We start from the raw sequence: 23502 nt of genomic DNA, 5'->3' as shown, positions 1-23502 counted from the left end.
TTTATTAGAATTAAATAAACATGAAGTTGTTTTATAATGACAGTACATTGAAGATTTGAAAATAACAAAAAATAAACAATATTTTAATCACTGCATTTTTCTTCAGAAAGATGCAATGATAACCTTAACATTTTATTTTATCATTTAACATTTGTAAATGGTCAAAAGCAAAAGAGTTTCGGAACAATTTCAAAATATCACATATCAGACATTAATGAATAAATCAGTATATGTACAATTATTCTGAAAATTATTATAAAAAAAAAAAAATAATTCTGACCTTTAAATCACTCATGATTTTATGGCATCAATTAATGTTTTATTTAATCAGAAACACAGTCTAAATATTATTTGTGTATTTTGCTTTCATTTTATTAGAAGTAGGTAAACAGCGCCCGCCACAGAATTAAAACTCCTTACTGAGCCGCTGCTACATGTGCTGTTACTGTTTACTTTATCATACATGAACATGAAATTCTGTATGTGCAGTTTAAATGCAGGGATCCAATCACCATTCAAGCAAAACTTTGCTTCAAGAATGAGTCTCAAATGCTAATCTAATCGCTAGCACACCCTGAGCACATGAGAGTTAATATATTCCTCTTATCGGCAAGACATCGGCATAATTTTTCATATCGGGCTGATGCCTGTATTTACATGTAAAGCCATTATAAGCCGATTCCGATGTTGGTAAGTAGGAAATAGGACACTAAATCAACCATTTCCCTTATATTCACTCTATGCCTAAAAGTAGCACTTTGAGTTGGTGTTTGCTAATACATATCAAAGTAATCCAGAGTATGGAGGCTACAGTGACTATTTTCTCTTCCACTGTGAATGGGAGATGATGAGGGGTTGTTTGTCGGACATAGTTTGATATGATGAAAGCTCCCAGGTTGGCTTTGGGACAGGTTCAATTAAAAGTCGCTTTAGAATGAAATTGGTTCGGATCTGGATCATTAAATCGGAGTCACATTTTCTTTTTTTTAAATGGATGGGTGCTTTTCATTCCCCTTATTTTGGACTGAAGTACTGCAACATACACTGAGTGCCATTAAACAGCTAGAAAGATCAAAGACCATTTTTAATATAACTCTGACTGCATTCGTCTTAAAGAAGAAAGTCATATACACCTAGGATGCCTTGAGGGTGAGTAATTTATGGCCTAATTTTCATTTTTGGGTGAACTAACCCTTTAAGGGCAGTTTAGTTTGTGTGTCTGGCTGTCTGGAATCTTTCTCTTCTTTCTTCTCTTTGGGCTTCAAGGCAACCTGGAGCGCCAGACAGACTTCATCCTTTGATAGAAGCCCTTTCTGCCAGAATTAATTATCAAGCACGAGGCTTGTGTGTTCCGTTCATTGCGTAAGTGTGTGTATGAACAGGCATCTGTCAACACACTGCCTCGTTCGCTTTCTTCCATGCTTCTGCCAAAATGGCACAATAGCAGAGTCTGGCCTGTTACACTTTTAATGCAGAATTGTCCTTGTATCCCCTCATCTCTTGGCTGTAGTGCCTCAGTCTGTGAAGCCTTTATTTAAAAATCCAGAATTTGTTTGCCTATATTTGAGCTGAACCACTTTTATGGGATATAATGATTGATCTGCTGTTCATTGTTGAAGGGCGTAGCTGTACCCCACCCCACCACCACCCACGCAAAGCGATAATGATATTTTAGTAATGCATTGCCTGGCATTGGCTTTATTAAGGTCTTCTTTTTGCCTAGAGCAGGAATCAAACACAGGGCTGTCAGAGAGTTCAAACAAAGTGCTGGATACTTCACAAATGTGGCTATCTAATAAAAGCTGGAATTAATACAAGCAGGCCTATGCTAAATAATTTTTTATAATAATGAAAAATAAAAGAATTTTGTGGGCTGAGTCTGATCAAGTCAATTTCCTAATCTTATGAATCCAGAATTGTTTTTTTTTTATCTTGGTTTCTCTCATCTAACCTTATGCATGCAAGTACAGTTCAAGTGGGAAATCAGAAGGTTGTCCCTGAGTACCAGCAGGATGGAAAGCTGTCTCTCTTGCTCTCATTCTCTGTCTTACTCTCTCCTCCTTCCTCTCTCTCGCATTTCTTTTTTCTTACTTATGCTTTGTGGACATTATCCATAATTTATTTGTGTGTGTCCAGGAAGCCAGCCTGCTAATGGAGGTATGCATAATGCATTCGTCGTGCTTTTATTGGAGCCTCTGGTGGCCCAATCCAGGACTGAGGCGAGTACAGCGTCTGTTCCATGACGTACTCAAATCTGGGACTCACCTTTGTATCCATAATACAACACGTTAATAACTGTAGCACTATAGTTTTCAGTGTCACATGATTTTCAGAGTCCTTCAGAGATAATTCTGATATGCTGATTTGGTGCCCAGGAAATGCGTTTTGCATGAAGTCGACCTGCGAATGCAGACATTATGGCTGGATAACGTTTACATTACACTGAGATCTGAAAACAATGCGTCCTCAATTAGCTCTTAAAAAACCTTGATCAGAAATACGTTTACACTTGTCTTTTCAATGTGAATGTGGACAACATCTGGATACAGGTCTCATGTCAATGCCAAGTGTAAACACAGCCTAAGTTTTGCTGTAATGTATCCGTTACACTCACCACCCCTAGTAACCAGTGTACTTCAACTTTTTAGAGGAATACTCTCGTCTACAGAAGGAAGTCCAGCTGTACAGATTGTCAGATTAAGCTTTGTTTCAGCATCATTCTGCTCTGAAGTGGATGTCGGGTTTCCTTCTCTAAAACAATGGCAGATTAAGTACCCGGAAGCATCTGAAGTATCTTTTCACATTCATGCCCTTCTTGGCTCATACAAGTGTCTGGTTGTGTATGTTTATGTCTGTATGGTTTATTCTTTTGTGTATATATGTGTGTGTGTGTCTATAGTTCATTGTATAGTCTCCGGACAGTCACATGCTTTTGTTCATTTGTCCTTTTTTGCAGCTGTGGAATTAAAGAGGATTTCCTGTTTGTGGAGTTAATCAAAGCAGCCTTTTTGATCTGTGCGTCAGCTAGAAGAAACCGTCACCTCGGATAAGGGTTCACATGGCTGATTGATTTTTAGATGCTTAAAACATCAGGCATGCACATACTGTTCTCTCTCTCTCTTGAATAAATGCACACACGCTCTCACTGGCCAGTCGCCCGGTTCTGTTTTGTCAGATCTGCAGCAAGATTGTGCTGAACGCTTAGACTCCCCCCACGCATCCGCATTTATCTATGCTCATTCATCCCTGGACTATAAAACTGAGAGGAGAGAGTCTTGATGGTAATAGGATGGACTGGTTTTAAAAAGTCACATGATTGTGAGAATTGCTTTTGGAAATTAGTAACTGAGATCTGCATACTTGGCAGACAGACCTGAAGTCGTTCTTTCTGCCCGGATCTGACACTTTACCTATTAATGGCAACTCTGACTGTCTGACCCCTCAGCCAGTGCACGGGGTGCAGTCTCCAGTCTTTTCCTCTCATTTACGAATCGATCGGCACGAACAGCATGGTTGCCAAGCGGATGAGGGCTGAAACTGAGGCTAGTGTCACCTATCCAGACTTTTATGAGGAACAGATGGTCTGATCAACCAACAAATAAAGTGACTGAACACAGTTTATTTTCATTTTATTTCATTTACGGATGGATTTATCTGTAATAGCTAATTCTGTTTATTTATTTTTTAGTTTTTTTGGATTCCATTTTTTCTGTTTTACTATTTCTAGACCGTTTTAATGGTTAAATATTAATCAAAAAGCTAAATCTAAGTCTAAGCTAAGTCTAAATCATGAAACCTTTTTTTTTTTTTACAAAAATTTAATTTTCAAAGCCCTATGAAATACGTATTTTCAAAAAAAATTTATTTTCACAGTTTTTATATTTTACCAAATTCAGTGTTATCCATATTTTTTTCTGGATTCCATTTTAATGGTTGTATTAAATTTTTATAATCAAAAGCATGTCTAATTCATTGATCTTATAAATAATTAGTTTATTATTATTTTATTGATAGATCTTTCATAAATACTGTTGTGTATTTACAATTTTCTGGTGAATAAAATCTGGTTAATAATTTTTTTCTACTAAATATTCCTTAAAAATAATGTTTTAATAATAATTTTATCATTAGTAGTAGTACTGTCATTAATGAAGGCATTTTGATTTAAGTGTACTGACCTACTTAGATGTATTCATTCAAAATTTTGTCAATTCCATGACATTCCACCCTGTGTACTAGTGATGCGCGGATGGCGGATATATCCACGGGTGTTGCAGATAATCCGCGGGTTGGGTAATAAAAAAATACATTCTAATTAATTGCGGGTGGGCGGCAGGCGGATAATTTATTTGCAGCAGTGGATTTGGGTGATGTTTGAGCTCATCCGTGCATCTCTACTATATACAGTAAATTCCATTGTTATGACTGGATTCCACAATTCTGTTCCCTTACACATTGCAGAAATCCTAGAACACCACCTAACACAATACAAGTCTTACAATATCATAATATGTACTGTAACTATGGTATTTTAAATATATATATATATATATATATATATATATATATATATATATATATATATATATATATATTATTATTATTTTTTTTTTTAATAGAATGCATCATGGCTGAAAATTCTACATGTTCTGTACTGCTTGTATAGATAGACTTGAGAAAACGGAACAAAAAAATAATAATATTTGAAAGGTTGAGGTCTTTTATGCTTATACATACCATGGTTTCGAGGAAGCACTTGCTTTTTTTGTGTGTGCAGTAAGCTTGAAATGGCTTGGCAACGATTTTGATGTGCACATGAGCCTAAAGGTACCAAAACTGGGAGAACAGCGTGTGTTCATATGTGATAAAACTCGTTTGTCTGTGAGATTTGCTGCGCGCTGAGGGATATAAAGCTGCTTGATGCATCTGATGTGTTTTTATATGTGTTGAGAGGGTTTCTTTAGATGAGTTAGACTGAACAGCTCAGAAGAGATCGGAGTCTGCCAGGAGACTTCAAGGCCTCTGGGCTGCTGCTTGCTTGTTTTGAGACTTTCACACACACACACACACACACACACACACACACACACACACACACACACACACACACACACACACACACACACACACACACAATGCTCCGTCCTTCTACTGTCTGCCTAGATTAATGAGACAAGAGTCATACATTGCCCAGCCAAACACACAAACTGACTCTCTTATTCACAAGGGCCCTGAAGGCAGGTGTTTAATAGATATTACTCTGTGCATAACCTCTAACCAGGCACTTTATTTACATCAACATGCCTCTCAATGGACCTGTTAGAGTCATTCGATAACACTGTGCTTCCCTAATTAAGCAACTCACGAGCTGGCAGAAGATGCAGATGTTGCAGCTGGAGAGTAATCTGAAATTTCACTTCTTTGTAGTGTTTGTCCTTGGTTGTTTTGATTGATTGCCAAGGGCACATGTGATGTGGGTTTCTGAAGTGTGCGTGTGCGGAGTGGACACGTGGTCAAAGGTCATGAGAATGACCGTCTTGCTTCTAAATGAATGGGTCATTATTTAACTTTCATGCATGGAGCTCAGACTTTTTCCTCTGTCTCTTGAAGTCTATTTAGGCCAGAAGTCTTATTGATTTCTCTCTCTTATTTATTGTCTTCGGCTTTATTAACAAAAACGTGTGTTGGCCAGTTTTGCAACGGTCTTAATACCTCAAATCACATGGTTTGTTGAAAAGAGCTGTTATTTATTTTCTTAACAATCAAACCTAAAAAAAACAAATATTGTAGAGGATAAAATGGGCATTTCATTAAACATGACTTTCATGTAAGGAGGAACATGAGCCAACGAGAGACCAGAATCTATTTTAAGTTAAAGTGAAAAGTGAAAGTGAAGTGATGTGTAGCCAAGTATAGTGACCCATACTTGGAATTTAACCCATCCAAGTGCACACACACACACACACCGCAGTAAACACACACACCACATGTTTATTTTTTTATGTTTATGTCATCATCTCTTTATTTCTCTAAGCAAGTCTTGAGAAGATGCCATGGGTTTTCATCTTTGTCTCTCTCTTGTGGATCCTCTGAGTGCTTGGAAAATGGAAATAAATTCATCCCAGATTTAGTAAAAAAAAAATATATTTTTAAATGTTAACATTTATTTATATGTGTGTGTGTGTGTGTATGTGTGTGTGTGCTATTGTATTCTTCCTTGGGAAATGTTTTCATTGTTTTGACCTCCTGCATTCTGGGTCTGTATGAACACACGTGGAAGTGTAAGGCAGGAGGAACTCTGGGCAATATGATATATTCCCAATATCTCTCTCCCTCTGTCCTTATGGGTTTGGAGGAAATGCTTTCTGCTCAGACCTTTTGTTCCCTTATTCCCTGATCTAGGACCAGCTTCCTCCCCACCCACATCTAACCTTAACTGTTACAGGACAAAACACCAAAGTTGTGTCGTCCTGCCACAATAGGGTTAATGTCTGTCATCTTTTGGTCTTAATTCAGTGTATTGTCTTTCTTTCTTTCTTTCTTTCTTTAATTGTGAAATTTACTAGCAGTTGTCAGTGCAAAGTCCTCTTTTCAGATGAGAGCAAGTTTTGTATTTCATTTGGAAAACAAGATCCTGGAGTCTGGAGGAAGGGTGGAGAAGCTCTTAGCCCAGTGTTAAGTTTCCACAGTCTGTGGTGATTTGGGGTGCAATGTCATCTGATGGTGTTGGTCCATTTTGTTTTTTGAAAACCAAAGTCACTGCACTCATTTACCAAGAAATATTGGAGCACTTAATGCTTTCTTTTGCTGACCAGCTTTTTGAAGATGCTGATTTCATTTTTCAGCAGGATTTGATTGAATGACCATGGTGTTGGTGTGATTGACTGGCCAGCAAACTCACCAGACCTGAACCCCAGAGAGAATCTATGGGGTATTGTCAAGAGGAAAGTGAGAAACAAGAGACCAAAAAAATGCAGATGAGCTGAAGGCCACTGTCAAAGAAACCTGGGCTTCCATACCACCTCAGCAGCGTCACAAACTGATCACCTCCATGACACGCTGAATTGAGGAAGTAATTAAAGCAAAAGGAGTCCGTACCAAGTATTGAGAACATGTACAGTAAATGAACATACTTCCGGTAGTCCAACAATTCTTATGAAGTATTCTAATTTGTTAAGATTGAATTACTGAAATAAATGAACTTTTCCACAACATTCTAATTTATTGAGATGCACCTTCATGTGGTCATGGCATTGAGAAACTTCTTCATTCCTGTAGTTTTGACACCACTTCCTCCAGAGTGGTCATGTAAGGAAACACTGACAAACAGAACTGGGGAAAGCCAGCCAGCATAAAAGCCTGTAGGAAAATCAATTTGAATATTTAAACATCACACCATCTGAACAGCCTGTCATACCAGACCAGACTGGTGGGTACAGCCCAAGCTAGCCAAGACAGACCGCAGGCTAAGGACAAAGAACGAACCGCCCTAAATTAGAGACAAACTCAACAGCCTGATTAGGAGTTCATTACTGCTGCTTTTGCTGAGCTTCTAAAATCTGTTATGGCTCTTTGTCCAACTATCAGAGCTGTAATTTTAAGAGGAGCCAAAATGATTGAAGCTGGAAGTGGACTAGGCTGTTAAAGCCTCTGTTTGATGCAATCATATTCCTCCTAACAGTTCAGTGGGCCCATGTAGGCGCTGTTATATTCCGTTTTGCGGTGCTGATGGAGGCCCGGCAGCATTAGAGGCTCTAACTATGTGTGTGTGTGTGTGTGTGTGTGTGTGTGCGTGTGTGTGTGTGGCTGGTTCAGCTGTAATTGTTGTGACCTAAATGATGGTAAACAGTGGCATTGCTGTCCATACAACCAGAGCCACGCTCACACTGGCCTCTTTGTCCTTTTCTTTCCACCCCCTCTGACACACAGAAACACACACACACACACACAAACACACACATTTGTAGCCCCATAAGGGCCTATAGGGAGCAGGATGGCCCCAGGCGGATGGGACTGGCATGGATTTCCCTCCCTCAGTGGACACTGGGGAACTCTGGGACAATGACCACGTGACGCTCTTTGGCGTCTAAGGAGCCGGATGAGGAAAGGGTCTTTTGTTTCTATTCTGCATTTCCCAATGTGTTACATCACCCATCCACTAATATACACATGTCAGATGTTGTGGAAGCTGTGATTTAGATGCATTATTATGTGCTTTCCAAAAAAGCCTTGCTTATTATTCCTTTTGGATTGACCATATCACATCAAGAGTTTTGACATATTTCTTCTTTTTTAATATTTTAATACATCTTTAATATTTCATATAGATTTCTTTGCAAGTTACTTGCAATCCATGCTGCATTTGAGGGTTGCTTTTATAAAAATGCTAAATCAATTTCAAAATGGTTTAAACTTTTCAGGGTGTATCTAGATGCATCTTTTTTTCCTATTTTTTATTTTTGCTAACTTTGTGTTGTCCCCCACAGTCTGCACTATTTAGTCAAAAGAATATAGTAACATGGTAATAATTTTAACCCAATATACAATATACTACCCAAAATAATGCTATAAATTTTTATCTTTTGAATATCACGTTGTTAGCTTAGCTTAGGCCTGGAGACATAGTACTAATCACAGAAGCGCCTTTACTGACGAGATGTGCATGAAAATTGCATTAGATTTTTTTGCACAGCCCTAGCTTAGATTGGCAACATTGTTTAAATCACAGACAATGTTTACATTTTCAAGATGCTGCCTGTGTAGTGCTAAGTTATTTTAATATCCTGCCTTTGCTGTATTCTAAGTAGCTCTTTAGGATTTTGAACAAATCTTGTGTGTGTTACAGTTGATCAGCAGGTGCAACCAAGCTGTAGATGTCCACAGTCTCTGTTTATTGTCAAGGTTTTGAAGGCGTCTTGCCCACAGACCAATAAAAGCTTATTTACTGAACACACAAACATCTCTCTACGTCACCAAGGGAGGGTGTGTTTGTTGTTGTTTCAGGTATTACGAATGTGTGCAATACCTTGTGAAACCACCAAACAAATGTGTAAGACATTTGGACTTTCGTCTCACTCGTGTTGAGAACATTTCTAAACCCTATCGATCTGACTAGAGGGCGATGATCCAACCTGAGGGAAAAAATTAATGCCATAAATAAGCAGACAAATAAATTTTGCAGACAGCCCAATAAAAGGCTGACAGTTTTATCCGTTTACGCGATAAAAACGGGCATAAAAACAATCACGCTCGCCCGTCTGCGGGGCATCATCAGTCTGCGCTCTCCTCCAGAGCATTGATCAGGGTGAGCTGAATCAAAAGTGTTTGTTTTCACAACAGCTCTGTCTTTGCCGATTCATTATCCTGCGGTGGTTTGAGCATGCAAATAACATTATAAATGACCCTAGAGGCACTGCAAGGTTGTTTAGTGCTTATTACACCATCACTTCGTTAATCCAAAGTATTTGGTGTGTAAGTGCTGTATGTATTGTGTATGTATTGTGTATGTAAAGAGTGCATGATTAATAAATTGCTTCTTCGTGTTACTTTTTTTTATATACCATTATTTTGCCATAAAGAGTTTCACCACAATATTGTACTCCGCACAGAGAATCCTAATGGAAATTTGTTGTGCCATGTTTCAGCTCTTTGATTTGTAGCTGTGCCCAGAAGGACACAGACATTAGCATGTGTTTTAAGGGATTCTTAGAAAACATTTTACAAAGGAAACCGCAAGTAAAAGACTGCGAGATGATAAAATAAAATGTGGATATTTGATAGGGTGGCCTTATGCGCCATTCATACGGGACACGTCCTGGCCAAGATTTTAATATTGCCTAAAACAACCAAAACAGTTTGACCAATAACATGCAGGCATTGTACATAATCGACCAATCATGGGGCTCCGTGTGAGAAGGTGCGATCTACAGGGAACAATCAAAGTGGTGCAAAAATGCGCACATATTTGATCGTTTGACTTGAAGCATCGCTGCACACGATCAGAAAAGACACCAAAGTAGGTGCGATATTGTTTCGAAAGCATAGCTCTCATGAATGTCACACAACGCAAATAGCCAAAACCTGGATATTTTAGTCAATATTAAAATCCTGGCCAGGATTTGTCCCGTATGAACGATGCATATGGCCACCCTAATATTTGATGTTCGTTTATTTAGGGAAAGCTGCTATATCCTACCTACCTTTTAAAACTATTTTGAATCAGCTGATGACTTTCTGAATTTCATGTTTTTTTTTTTAATTTTATTTTAAATGTGCTTTTATTATTTGCTTTATATTAAACTATATTTTTTTATTTTTTATTTTTTTTATCATGTAAAAAAAAAACGTTTTTGTTAACTGCCCATGTTTATTTATTTTTTTGTATATCATCATTATCATTATAATCATTAGCATGATTATATTTTATTTATTTGTTTTGATTGCTTTTTTTTTAAAGGCTCTCTTCAGATCAGATTATTAGTCCAGCATCAGGTTATTAGACTAGCCTGCAAGCAGATGAAAAAGGAGAAGAGGGAGATGCATTTATTAAGTGAACAGTCAGAGAGATCACGCTCCGCTTGTGGAAGCCTGGAGATTCCCAGAATTTGAGCAGAAAGGAGCTAATGCCTAGCAACCGCACCACAAAGGGCGGAGAGCTGTGGTCAAGTCTGTCTGCTGGAGCAATGAATACAAAAACCCAGAAGACGAGTGAAGTAAGAGAGAGAGAGAGAGCAAGAACTTAAGTCTGTTTAAACGTGATTAGATGGATCACATGTATGATCTCAGCCTTTTAAATAGGTAAATTACTTGCTTTTGATTTCATAATGCAGTTGAGAGACCGTAAAACTGGTTAAGTCATGGTCAAGACAGGCAGGGTGGACGGAGACAGATGTGTACTGTGGTAACCTGGGTCGCAGCTGCAGCAACAAAACCGAATTATTCTCATCTCCACTGTGAAGCTGTGTTCCTCAGACCATAATGACCACAAAAACTCAGTCAACCTCAGCCAGACAACCTGGCCCCAGATCAGGAGTGCACACCTGATCTCACTGGCACGTCACTGTACTGTATTGGTGAGCTCTCATTAGCGTAGCCCATGTTGTCATTTACACACCCACGCCTGCCCTCAGATCTGAGCTACCACAACCGTGTGATGAGACCAATGCAATGCAGAAACAACACCTGATACCAGGCCTGTTTGGGTTTAAACTTTAATTTACATTGTTATTATTTATTTATTATTTGGAATGTGCCGTAATTATTTTCAAATTATTCCAATCTTATATAATACTTATATAATTATTCCGGTCTCTACAGGCTCTACTGCTGCACTTTTTTTCTAGTAGAGAAAAAACTGCAAGTGAATATTCATGTGCATATTGCTTTGGAATTGAGCTCATAAAATGAAAACAGGTCAGGTTTAATTGGTAGTGTGCTGAAAATACAGGCCATTGTGTAATAAATGTTCTTGGATACAGGAAGAACCCGGCTGCCATCCCAATGGAATCGCTAGTCATGTTTAAAATGAGTTTTTGAGGAGATGGCACACGATTTTCAGTTCAGAGACCCTGCGAAGAATCTAAACCCGTAATTGGATAAATTAAAGAGATGTAAAGATGATTGTTTTTCTGGTAATGCATGAAAACGTTGTTTGGTTGAGTTCTGCTCATCTGATGACCTTTTGTCTTTTGTTTATGGTTTAAAAGCATACCGTGGAAGTGGCGCCGGTTTTATTCACAGACAATAACTAAAACATGCATGGCCACATCCTGCAGGTGCAAATCACCAGATGTGTGAACACTAATACACAATAGACATGTTGAGTCATACAGGCTTTTATTTTCCCATAAGGGCTATCCCGTCTCCTGTCTGTCCTCTAAGGGATTGAGCACAATGCAAGTTCACAAGGTATAACTAAATTAGTGTCCATACCGAGGGACGAAGTGCACACTACAATTTAGTCATCTTCCACTGTAAATACTCAACCTTCATAAAATTATTAAATGCTCAAGCTTCATAAAATTACAGTTGTACCACTGATTTCTAGAGATGTTCCGATACCCTTTTTCTCTTCCCGATACCGATTCCGATACCTGGGCTCAGGGTATCGGCCGATACCGAGTACTGATCCGATACCTGGGTGTGTATCTGTATATACAGCTGTATATACTACTAGCCCTGTGTAAATTGCTAGAATTCTTTTTATGGTGTGCTTCAGACAGATCCCTCAATAAAACATGAACAAATACATGGTGAACTACTGTATTTATTACAGTATTTTTATTATCTAACATGAATTTGACAGTATTATTTATTTTCATATGCAAAAAAGAACTTCAAATGCAGCCAAAAATCTAACACCGCAAACTAAAAAAGGTATTTAAGTTTTACAATATAACTGTATAAAAAAACTGCAACAAATAAGTCTAGGAATATAAAAAAAGATCTATTAATCAGATAATCTCTTTACAACAAAACAAGTAAAAAACAAGCAACCATCTAGGCATAATTATTATTATTATAGAGACGTATTATTATTACTGTAGGCTACAACAGTAGCTTTATATATTGTCAATTTACTCATGTAAACCAAACATTTATTTTAATGGGCTGCCATGAAGATCTTTGAGTGTCTGTGTTTATGATATGACAGTATTCTCAAATGAAACGGTAAATTCTCATGAAGTGACGGTTTATGCGTTCGTGTCCTCATGACACACAGCAGAGACTACAAAACAGCGAGCTCTCGCGCATCTGTGCCAGTCACCCACAGAGATGTAGATTTTGCGGGAGTAATATTTAAATAGTATTTTGCAGTTTAATATTCACAGACACTAGTATATATTCGGCTACTGTCTGGAGCCCTGCGCTTTGACTTACACGGAAGCGACTGAACGCAGCTGCCGGTACTGAATATACTTGAGAGTCTGTAACTACCGGTACTACAGAGACATACTGCTAACCACTGATCTATAATATAGAAGCGGCTTCACTGTCTTTTGGCAGTTTAGAATGTGATGAGTGATCCAGTCATATATAGATCAGGGCTGCTAACGCGTTTTCATTTCTTCTTCGCTGCTCTAAACAGGGGTTGCTTGTGGCAACACAGCACAACTTCCTGTGTTTTCAATGCATTTTGAGCAGCGAAGAAGAACCGTGCAGCGGTTAGGCAAAGCTTGCGGTCATAACTAGGTATTTTTTAAGAAAATGGTATCGGATCGGTATATGGGTTCATGTACTCGCCGATGCCGATGCCAGAATTTGTTGTGGTATCGGAGATATTTCCGATACTAGTATCGGAATCGGAACAACTCTACTGATTTCAAATGGACTATTTTAACAATGTCCTGACTACCTTTCTGGGCCTTGTAAGTTTCAGTTGCGCTGCTGTTTATGGAGGGTTAGAAAGCTCTTGGATTTCATCAAACATATATTCAATTAAATTGTTACAACTTTATTTTTAAGGAATATCATGCATTTTTTCTTCCAAGTTTTAATTTTAACAGAATACCTGTTTTGTGTAGTCATCACATTGTTAAAATTTTATGAATTTAAATAATTTAAGTATTGTTTTTAAATTATAAAAAATAAACTATTTAATCTAAATCCAAAAAAATAACAACTGAAAAAAAAAAAACTGGTTTCTATTACTATCTGTTTTAGTTACAATCCTTGGTGTGAAAAGCCCTTTACACCAGCTTTCTAAACGTGGAGTAGCAGCAAATGTCTTTCAGATGAAAGTTGCAAACTGATGCGTGACTGAAGTCTGAACGGCTGCCGTCTCTGTAAGATGTGGGAGAACTGATTTAGCATGTTTGAAGTGTTGACGGCAGCTGCTCGAGTGTGAAGTCGTCTCTTCACGTAGAGTGAGTGGGTGTGAGCGTGTGGCACGTTGACAGGTGTGCTAACACTGTGATTTTGAAATCAGAAGGCCATCTTTTGACAAACACAGGCTTTCTTTCTTTTCCTTTTTCAGGCTTTCCCTTTTTAGTGCATTTTCGGATACCATTTCATTGGATTTTGAGGGCAGTTTTCCGCTTGGTTTGCGGTGTAATCCATGTGTGTTTAGAGTTGTGTAAGAGGGCCGCAGACTGACGGCCGGGGGGCAGTGCTACATCTCAGAGCTGCATGTCATGTGACACGAACACGCTCCTCAGAGAACAAACATGTGCAAGTCCGTATCGGATACGGCATTGTGACGCGTACATGTTTGTTTTTGAGATGTTGGAGGGTGCTTGTGAGAGCTTGTTGATTCTAGCGTATGGCCGTTATGTTTTGTGTGTTTATATAATGTTCAAATGAGGGAGTTAGATGTCAAATGAGTAGCGTGTCCCCGCAGGCTTGTGGAAATTACCCTGATAAGGCCCCGTTTCCTGTTTGTGAAGCACTCAGACATCTCCATTAAAGGCCAAACTTGATAAACACCAGGTCTGGGAGAGAATGGAACGATGAAGATCGGCTGCTAAGTCAGCAAATCCTGAGTTACTGGAAGTATAGGCTACACACACACACACACACACACACATTCGCAATACAGGGTGTGCATTAGCTCTAAGACTCTGACTAGACTCTGAGCTTGCTTTCCTGTCTGAAGGTGAAGTGTGTGTATGAGTGTTGTTTTTATAACCTTGTTTTCTTTGTGTTTCTGTCACAGGTGCTGGAGAATCGGGGAAGAGCACCATAGTAAAACAGATGAAGTGAGTGAACGATGTTTTCTCTTTTCAAAATCTCTTACTCTCTTTCAGACACATCTGTGAATGCCAGCTGTTGATGCTGGTGTGGATGATATGAGAGGGAACAGCTGCAACTAAATCTAAAGTGAGAAAATGTTAAGAAAGAGAATTTTCTTTCTCACAAACGTACACGTTTCTTCAAATGGGACATTAGGAGTTTTTGCCCCTGTGCTAGTTAATAAACTCAAAGTGCACATACTCAAACACAAACCCCAGAGTTCAAAGTCTAAATAAGTGTTTAGAATCGTTCACTTCAGTGAGTCAGATTCAGGGAGTCATTTCAAAGGCTTGATCGTCAATTTGAACAGCTATTCAGGTAGCTAGACAGGTTTAAAGTTGCAATAGATTCAGATCTTTTCTTCCAAATTGTGACGTATATTCGAATGAGAGAAAAGGTAGCACAGAGTCTTAGTTCAATCCTTCAATCTTTGGTTGAATGGAGGCAGATCTGAATTCAAGCTTAAGATCAGTTTGTAAGAAAGGGCATAGGTTCATGCAGCCAAAATGATTGAAGAAGATGCTAAATACCTACCAATAAGTACATATCACTGCAGTTTCCAACAGAAATGAACACTAGAGACGGTAAAACGAGCGATTGCATTTGAGCATTACAGTTATAGCCCCACTCATTTTACAAACAAACACAAACAAGACCAACGTACCATAAAACGTTCATCAGTTCCAGGGGGGAAAAAAAGCAATCGAATGTCACGAAACCTACATGGCGCTACGTATTTCTCGCCTTGCAAAAAAGTTCCCACAGGTGCATTTTTGTCATGAGATCAGGCTCCATGTAACACGACCATAAAACTAGTTCACGTTATTTCATGCAATTGCACCCACTGTAGCAATTGTATACTGACATGTTTCAGAACTAAATGTGAAATTGTTAATGCGTTGTAAGCATACTTTTTGGTGCCTTACACATAGAAGTCGTCTCAAGACAGTGTGACCTAGACCTACCTAGACAGCATTTTTTGGCACAAAAGGTACAAATGTAACGCTGATGGCTAAAAGTCCTGTCTGGGTATGTAGCCTATGTGTCTCCCTTGCTCACACTCTTATAAACAGCTGTTGATGTGCGTGGTATGTAGTCGGGCCCCTGGCAGCAGTTAATGCTGTTTATCTGACCTTGACCTCTGCTGCTCTTTTTACGTTTCCCAAAGCAATTTCACAATCTAATCATTCTGATGGAAAATGTTTTGTACTCCATCTCATCACTGAATGCATGTTGACACACACACACACACTCTGACCTGGGATGTAATCGCAGCATTCATTCTTGAATAATCGAGTTACATTATTATGAAAAGACTAGTTATGCTTAGCTATATATTTTCCCTTTAAAGTTGTTTTAAATGCAGCCTGAGTGTCATTTGAGTGATACATGTTGAACTGGCTCTCTGGTTCTATCCTCAGAGATTTTCCTCTGAGCCAGAGCTGACTATATTAAAAAAAAAAAATCTCCATAGATTTGCAGTCTGACAAGATCCACAAGACTATTCCCACCAGCACTTAAAATCAATTCAGTGGCTAAATTCCATCCACTGGAAAAGCCTGTTCATATGAATACATTTTATATTACATCTAGATATTAAAGCCAGGCTTTGGGTTAAAACCTAATGTTCTTACCTCTTTGTCTTTTGTGCCATTCTGAATTTGTTCTTTGTTTTATTTATTTATTTGTGCATGGGTATATTTGCTTTTTTTGGTGAATATAACTAAGATTTATTTAGCTTTATTTTTACATTTAATATTGAGTTAAGGGTTGGTAATATTTTTAATGATTCTGAAAGAATTTTTTTATGCACACCAAGTCATTATTAATGACATTATTACAATTTAACTGTTGTCTGTTTTCATGTATTTTACCATTTTTAATGATTAGAAAATGTAAAAACCGAATATTTATTTGAATTTTTTTGCAATGTCAAAGTTTTTACTGCCACCTTTGATATTTACTTTAATATATGATATTCTAATTTAGAAATATAATCATATTTACTTCTATATATTCTTATTTACTTATTTAGATATTCACTATTTACAGTGATATAATAACTAATATAATTGTACTTGTATGCCGCTTCATAATATACGTGTGTGTGTGCGCCTGCGTGCGCGTGTGTGTGTATATATATACACACACACACACACACCTACACACACAGAGAGACACATTATCTTGTATTATATATATAAATTACATTAAAACAATACAGATGAAATTTGAATGAGGGTTAAATATCCTGTACCACACTGATGATTGATTGGTCTGTTATGCAGGATTATTCATGAGGACGGCTACTCGGAGGAAGAGTGCAAGCAGTATCGAGCTGTGGTCTACAGTAACACCATCCAGTCCATCATGGCCATCATTAAAGCCATGAGCAACCTCAAGATCGAATATGAGGACAGTGGCAGAGCGGTGAGTACACACAGCATTCCCTCCACAAATAAATCACACACATCCTCTGTGCAGCGTTACACACACACACTCAGATCAACTCAACATTACACCCACCGGCTCAGAAGATCCTTCCCTCGTCACAAAACCAGACATCTGATTATCAACATAAAGTATGGTCTTGCTGCTCAAGAAACATTTCTTATTTCTTCACTTGTTGGAAATAAAATTGTTTATAACATTTTGTCTTCATCAATTTTAACTAGTTTAATCCATCCTTCTACTCGAGTCCTGTAAGAGACTTCAGATCACACATAGCACAATAACTATCTTGTATTATGCTGTCTATGCACAAATCCTCAAAACCTAAATGATATGGAAAGATTGAGTGTAAAAGAAAAGATGAGGAAGTCAGAGTGTTAGAGAACAGCCTGAAGGCAGCAATATGTTCAGTGCATCTGATCCACCTGAGGCTCTGGAGAAACTCTGATCTCTATCCGCACAGATTCATCCTCACTATATAGACGAATCCATGATATTAGACCAGGTTTACAGTGAATACACAGGGTTAACACTGACTGAATGGAAGGAAGTAGGACGCAGGAGTCTTGAGACATGTTATTAAAAGCCGGACTTCTTTTAACTTGTCACAGTGTCTTTAAAAAAGCAGCACTCTTAGTGCAGAGAATGAAGTGAAGAATATAGACCCTTTAAACCAACACAGGCCCTGTATTTTTACTGTGCAGCAGCAATGTATAGTTTAATTAGACGGGTGAAGGGAGAGATGGATGATTGTGTCTCTGCTCTGGGAATAGAGCTGCAAAGTGCTGTTAGAGAGGCTAACAACATCTCTCCATCACGTTTAATTAGTGAGAGCGAGATCTGTTGAGACATTCCTCAAGTGTGTATCTCTCCTCCTTTCTCATTTATGAGGTGTTTTTGATGAAGGATGTACAACACTGATAATTTATAAGTGCATAATTACTGTAAGCTAGTTCAGGGTAATGTTCACCAGACACCAATCAGAAGCATTTCGGAGTTATTTATTTAAGGGTGTCAGACTCATTTTAGGTCAAGGGCTGAACTGTGGAAAACACACATCTTTTAATGTGTACATAGTCAGAGCAACACATGCTTTTAGCAAACTAATGATGTCAAGTATCAACTTTATATTGCTGGAATACATTAATGGGAAAACGTGTAAGTCAGTAATAGTGTTTGTGTTGTCACAATACCAAAACTTCAGTAGTCTGTTCCAGTACCAATAAAATTTCACTTTTCTCTGTACTAATTTTGATTCCATAGTAAAAAAAACTTTCACTTTTTTAACTATGTGAAGATAAAAATAATGCATTACACAGATCAACTTTGACATATCCAATTCCAAAATAAAAGCTTGATAGTTTAAAACTTGAAACTGAAGAAATAAGTAAATGTTAGTATTATAATTTCACTGTTAATTTTTTATTCCTTTGTTATTAATATTGTATATTTTTAGTAGCTAATTTTAGAGAGCAATCTTTTTATTAATTATTATTATTATATTTTTAAATACTATTTTTATTATAAACCATTACAATACAAATATTTCTTATTTTGTTTAATATTTTATTTAATAGTAATATTTATTTAGAAGTTATACTTATTATTAAAATTAATAATAAAAGTTAATTTGTAGTCACATTAATATGGTTGAATTGCGCAGCCCTACAAACAAGCATAGCAAACCTGGAGCTTTATGACATTTTAAAAGGGGTGGTTGATTGCGATTTAAATTTTTTTTTTTTTTTTACGTTAGTTAGTTTGTAATGTTGGTGTTTGAGCTGAAAAGTTGCAGCGCTGAAAGTTCAATGCAAACTGAGATATCTGAGGGAGGGGCTTCATAATAACAGGAAATAAATTGAGGCGTTTGTCAGAGAAGGGACAGATTGGTGTGAAATAAAGGTAAATTATGTGAAAAATAAAGCATTAACACGTTAGACTGAACCCAATAAACACAATCAAGCCTAGAAAAAAAAAAAACAGTAAACCACCCCTATAAATCACAGTTTGTTTTCTGTAACGTAGTAGAGACATTATCCATTTATATAAAAACAACTAAATAAATAAATAGTGGACCTCATAAATCACCAACTTGACCATCCCATGCGTTTCATTTGATTCTGTTACTGCTTAACTTCATCAAAAACATTGAGTAAACAGTGCTATGCGTAAAACAGGAAGTAGAACATCAGCCAGTGTACCTTTTTAATAGTATGAGTGAGTACATGTGTTAACCATATGTCACAGTTTGAGCAGTGTGCTTTAGACACGTGGAAAACCACATCCCATGGGGCTGATCGCTGCATCTCCTCGTTTTCTCTCTTTTCCTCTCTCTCTCTTCTCTTGAGGTCATAAATCTTTTAAAAGGCCTGTAACCATCCTGTCCTCTCTCTATTCATATCTGTTGCCTTTTTTCCACCGCATAGTAAAAGAACCTTTGGTATTCTTGTTTCAAGCATTCCTTGAATATACAAGCTATTTAACTTTTGAATTGCGAAACACGGTGTCGTTTAACATTTACGATTTCTGTATATACTGTATTACTGCAGTATACAGTAGCACACAGTTTTCATCACGTCCCCTAGAATCATGGGGTCGGTCGTGTCACACGTCTCTCAGCCCATCATTTCTGCTCATGGCTCCCATGTTCCACCCCAGGGTTGACTTCCTGTGATCTAGTTCAGCTCCGTGGTGGGAGGGATTTTGGTGTGAGACTCCATTCCTGCAACATATACTCTGGGAGGAGAAAGACTGATATGTAGGTAGACGGTTATTTTTGTAGCTCTGAGAGAAGTGTGTGGGAGACAGACAGCTTGTCAAACGGTTCGAGACTCGAGTCTGAGATGCGATAGTAGAATCTGGAGTAGACTCCTTCTCTTCCTCTCTGTTTTTCTCTCAGGGGATGTATAGCTCACATTTGTATACTGCACTTTTGACCTGCCTGGCAAATAAATGTCTGGAGTAACATGAAGTAACCCCCACAAAGTACACAAACGCACATGCACATAGCAGCAACTGTAAAAATGTCCCTTCCCCCAGAATGCCATCATGCAACCAATCTGTCGTCAAGATAATGTGTGTGGAGATAATGCAAATGAAAGACTGATATTTCCTTATACCAATATTTTGGCTGTTTCGCTGTATATGCATACATTTTGAATTGTATAAGCGTTTCATCCACACGTATCCAGCGTTTTGGTAGAGTGCAAAACTATTTTTTTTAAACCTGGTCCCAGAGTGGATACATTTGAAAATGCCACTTTTCCGTTTTCATGTAGACAGCGAAACTGTGTATTTGCTGAAACGATGACATCATCAGCCCGTGTCTCGCCCTAGTCAGACACTGTTATGTCAAGTAACAACAGAAAACATGAACAAACACTGAACGGTTGTCTTTTTATTAACTAACATTAACACAGATTAATAAATGTATTGTTTCATGTTCGTTTGTATACCGCGTGCAAGGATTATGTGCATAGTTCAAGTTGTCTTCTCCAATTTTAGTGTAATTTACAGCACCACATCCTGGACTGGCATGCATACTACATCTTTTGTGGCTTCGTGTGGATGCAGATATTTCTTGAGACGAGGAAAGAAAAAAGATTGGATAGGGAAAGCTCTGGCTTCGTGTGGACATAGCCTTAATCAATAAACATTATCCGGTCTACTAACTAGAGATGCACTATATATCGGCCACCATATCAATATCGGACGATAAATGTCCACTTTTTTTATCGTTATCGAACGGATAAGAGAATTTGGCCGATATCTTAGAGCCAATAATTAATGCATTATTTCCTGCAGAGACACTTCAGATGCGTACTGTTCACCATGATGGTTTTTAATTGCTTGAAATATCATAGCTAACACTTCGAAAAGGAAAATACAGTGAACTGCAACATGTGCAGGGCAAGTCTGTCATATTATAATGAGATTATTAGTTACTGTAAAATAATGTAACAGAATCTTTGTTTACCCGTGTTTAAGCGCGTTGTTAAGGTAAGAGCGCATCCACAACGGATTCACACGACTAGCACAGTTAAGTTCGCTTGTGCATTTACATTGTTTTGTGTAATTGTACGTTGTAATATCATGTTTATTTTATGCATAGAAATCTGATTTTTCACATATAGAATGCGTTTGGTTAAGCTATAACATATAGAAGGTTAATAGAGCACTTCAGTTTGCTGGTGATCATCTTTAGCTCAGCACTCAGCTCAAACAGCTTTTTTGTCGGAAAAGCCAAGAGCAGAAGTTAAACATTCTGACTAGCATTTAACTTAGTTTGAGTACACGTTTGCATTTGGTCTTTTTGTACGTATATAACTTGTAATTTTATATTTATGTTGTATAAATATCTGAATACATGATGTGTTTCCCTGTGTTAAATAAGCTGGCTGCACTTCAGTTTACCAGTGTTTATTCAGCTCTTCAGCTTCAGCACATGCAGCTTGAACAGCTTCAGGACCACGTTAATAACTATAATTGGGAATGTCATAAACATAATATTATAAAGAAAATATAACTGTAATAAAAAAAGTTGTGAATTATTTGGGTTTATTTGCCATGTTTCAGCACGTTATTACAGGAAGAGCCAAGAGCGTGTCCACGACACATCTGACTATTCGGGCTGTAGCGCGGGTGCATTGCAATATTAGAAATAGTTTACTTCTGTTTTTAAACCGTGCAGGTGAGCCAGTGGATATAAAGTCTGCTTTATTGTCAATTATTCCACAAGTACGTGCATACACAGAATCAAAATTTCGTTAAATGTTAGTTACTGTATTAAGTGTGTTAATGTGCATTCTTTTTAATTAGATCTGTTTATTTGTTTGTTTTATAGGATGATGCACGTCTGTTGTTTTCCCTGGCCGGGGCGGCAGAGGAACAGGGCATGCTGCCAGACGACCTGGCCAATGTCATCACCAGACTGTGGGCTGATGGAGGGGTGCAGAGCTGCTTCACTCGGGCCAGAGAATACCAGCTCAACGACTCCGCTGCATAGTGAGTTATCTCTCTGTTATTAGTCATGCTCATAATGCAAAGCCTCAGTCAGATGATAAATCATGCATTTACAGACAGAACAGGGTGGTGCACTACAGCATTATTAGTTTTTTACTTGGAAATTAAAACGCGTGTTCAAATATTCAACGGTTTTGATAAACCTGAAAACTGCTCTGCTATGGTTCAAAATATTGTGCCTCACTAAATGAGAGGCAAAAAACTGAAAATCCCTCAAAGAGTACTTTAAATTTAAAAGAACTAGAAAGATGAAAATATGTGATGAGAGTGGGCCAGATCAGATCAATACATCAAAGCAAGCAGAAAATCTGGCACTAACAGTTAACGCTCCGTTGAGAAACCAATTGCTATTAAACGGAGGGTTGGCCTGGGTCATGACTTGCATGAATTTTCCCATGCTTGATACACTCAGAATCAATCAGGGGTAGGAGGAGCGTTCCCTCACAGGGGATCACGGTTGATTTGCCCCTGAATTAGGAAATAAATGATGATGTCATTTGTCGCTGGGAAAAGAAGATTGTGGAAGGACAGAGGGAGTGCTAAACTTAGTTTTCATAATATTTAGTTGTATTTGCTAAGTTCAGCAGATGTTTATGTGAGAGGGTTTATAGCCTGTGTGTGGGTGGGTGGAGAGAAGTGTGGTTTAACGGAGGCAGCCACTCCTTCCCAACCTTCAAAACAAGGCTAGAGATGACTAAATCGAAAAGAATAGCAAAACCTTCTTGAAGCGAGTTGCAGGGTATTGAAAATATAATCGGCTTATAATAAAAACAATTTACACATAGACGACCATTCACAATGTTGGGGTCAGTAAATGCTTGGATTGCTAAAGATTTCAAATGAATGGTCATGAGAGACTTCTGTCAAAACCATTGAAACGGCTTCTTGAGTGGCTTCTTTAATCGTTTTTCACTGCTTGCACTGGTGTGGTAGGCATTAATGACAATAACAGGATGATTATTAATGTGCTTAACCAAAGAATTTTAGTTAGTATACATATTAAGAGTTCAAGAGATTGCAGAGTGACAAGACATATAAAGCTAGCAGACCACGAACTGGATGACATTGGCTCAAAATTGGGATTCTGGTGACTGCTGGAGTTCATGTTAGTGCTTTTTGAAGCCCAATCAAGTTTTTCCACACTTAAAACTGCTTCTAAAGCTTCGTGGAACTCATTTCACAAAAGGGCCCTCTCAAAGCTAAGTTAGACACACACACTTCTCTAGAAAACCAATAGCATTAAGATTAGTTTTCACTTCAACTACGTACCCTGGAATTTGAACATATTTTTGGCTATGT

At 37.9% G+C, this 23502-nt stretch overlaps 1 protein-coding gene across 1 annotated transcript in view; it reads left to right on the top strand.

Annotated features, from left to right (window-relative positions):
• Window positions 1-23502, top strand: part of LOC113110925 (guanine nucleotide-binding protein G(i) subunit alpha-2-like) — a 64642-nt gene that overhangs the window by 32858 nt on the left and 8282 nt on the right. Inside the window, exons 2-4 of the mRNA XM_026275214.1 lie at window positions 14654-14696; window positions 17019-17160; window positions 22025-22185. Of these exons, the coding sequence (XP_026130999.1) occupies window positions 14654-14696; window positions 17019-17160; window positions 22025-22185 (346 nt within the window). The remainder of the gene's footprint in view (window positions 1-14653; window positions 14697-17018; window positions 17161-22024; window positions 22186-23502) is intronic.

The sequence above is a fragment of the Carassius auratus genome, chromosome 11 (assembly GCF_003368295.1).
Source record: "Carassius auratus strain Wakin chromosome 11, ASM336829v1, whole genome shotgun sequence".
Classification (NCBI taxonomy): domain Eukaryota; kingdom Metazoa; phylum Chordata; class Actinopteri; order Cypriniformes; family Cyprinidae; genus Carassius; species Carassius auratus.
The sequence above is the reverse complement of the archived record's forward strand: the minus strand, read 5'-3'. Positions and strand labels throughout refer to the sequence as shown.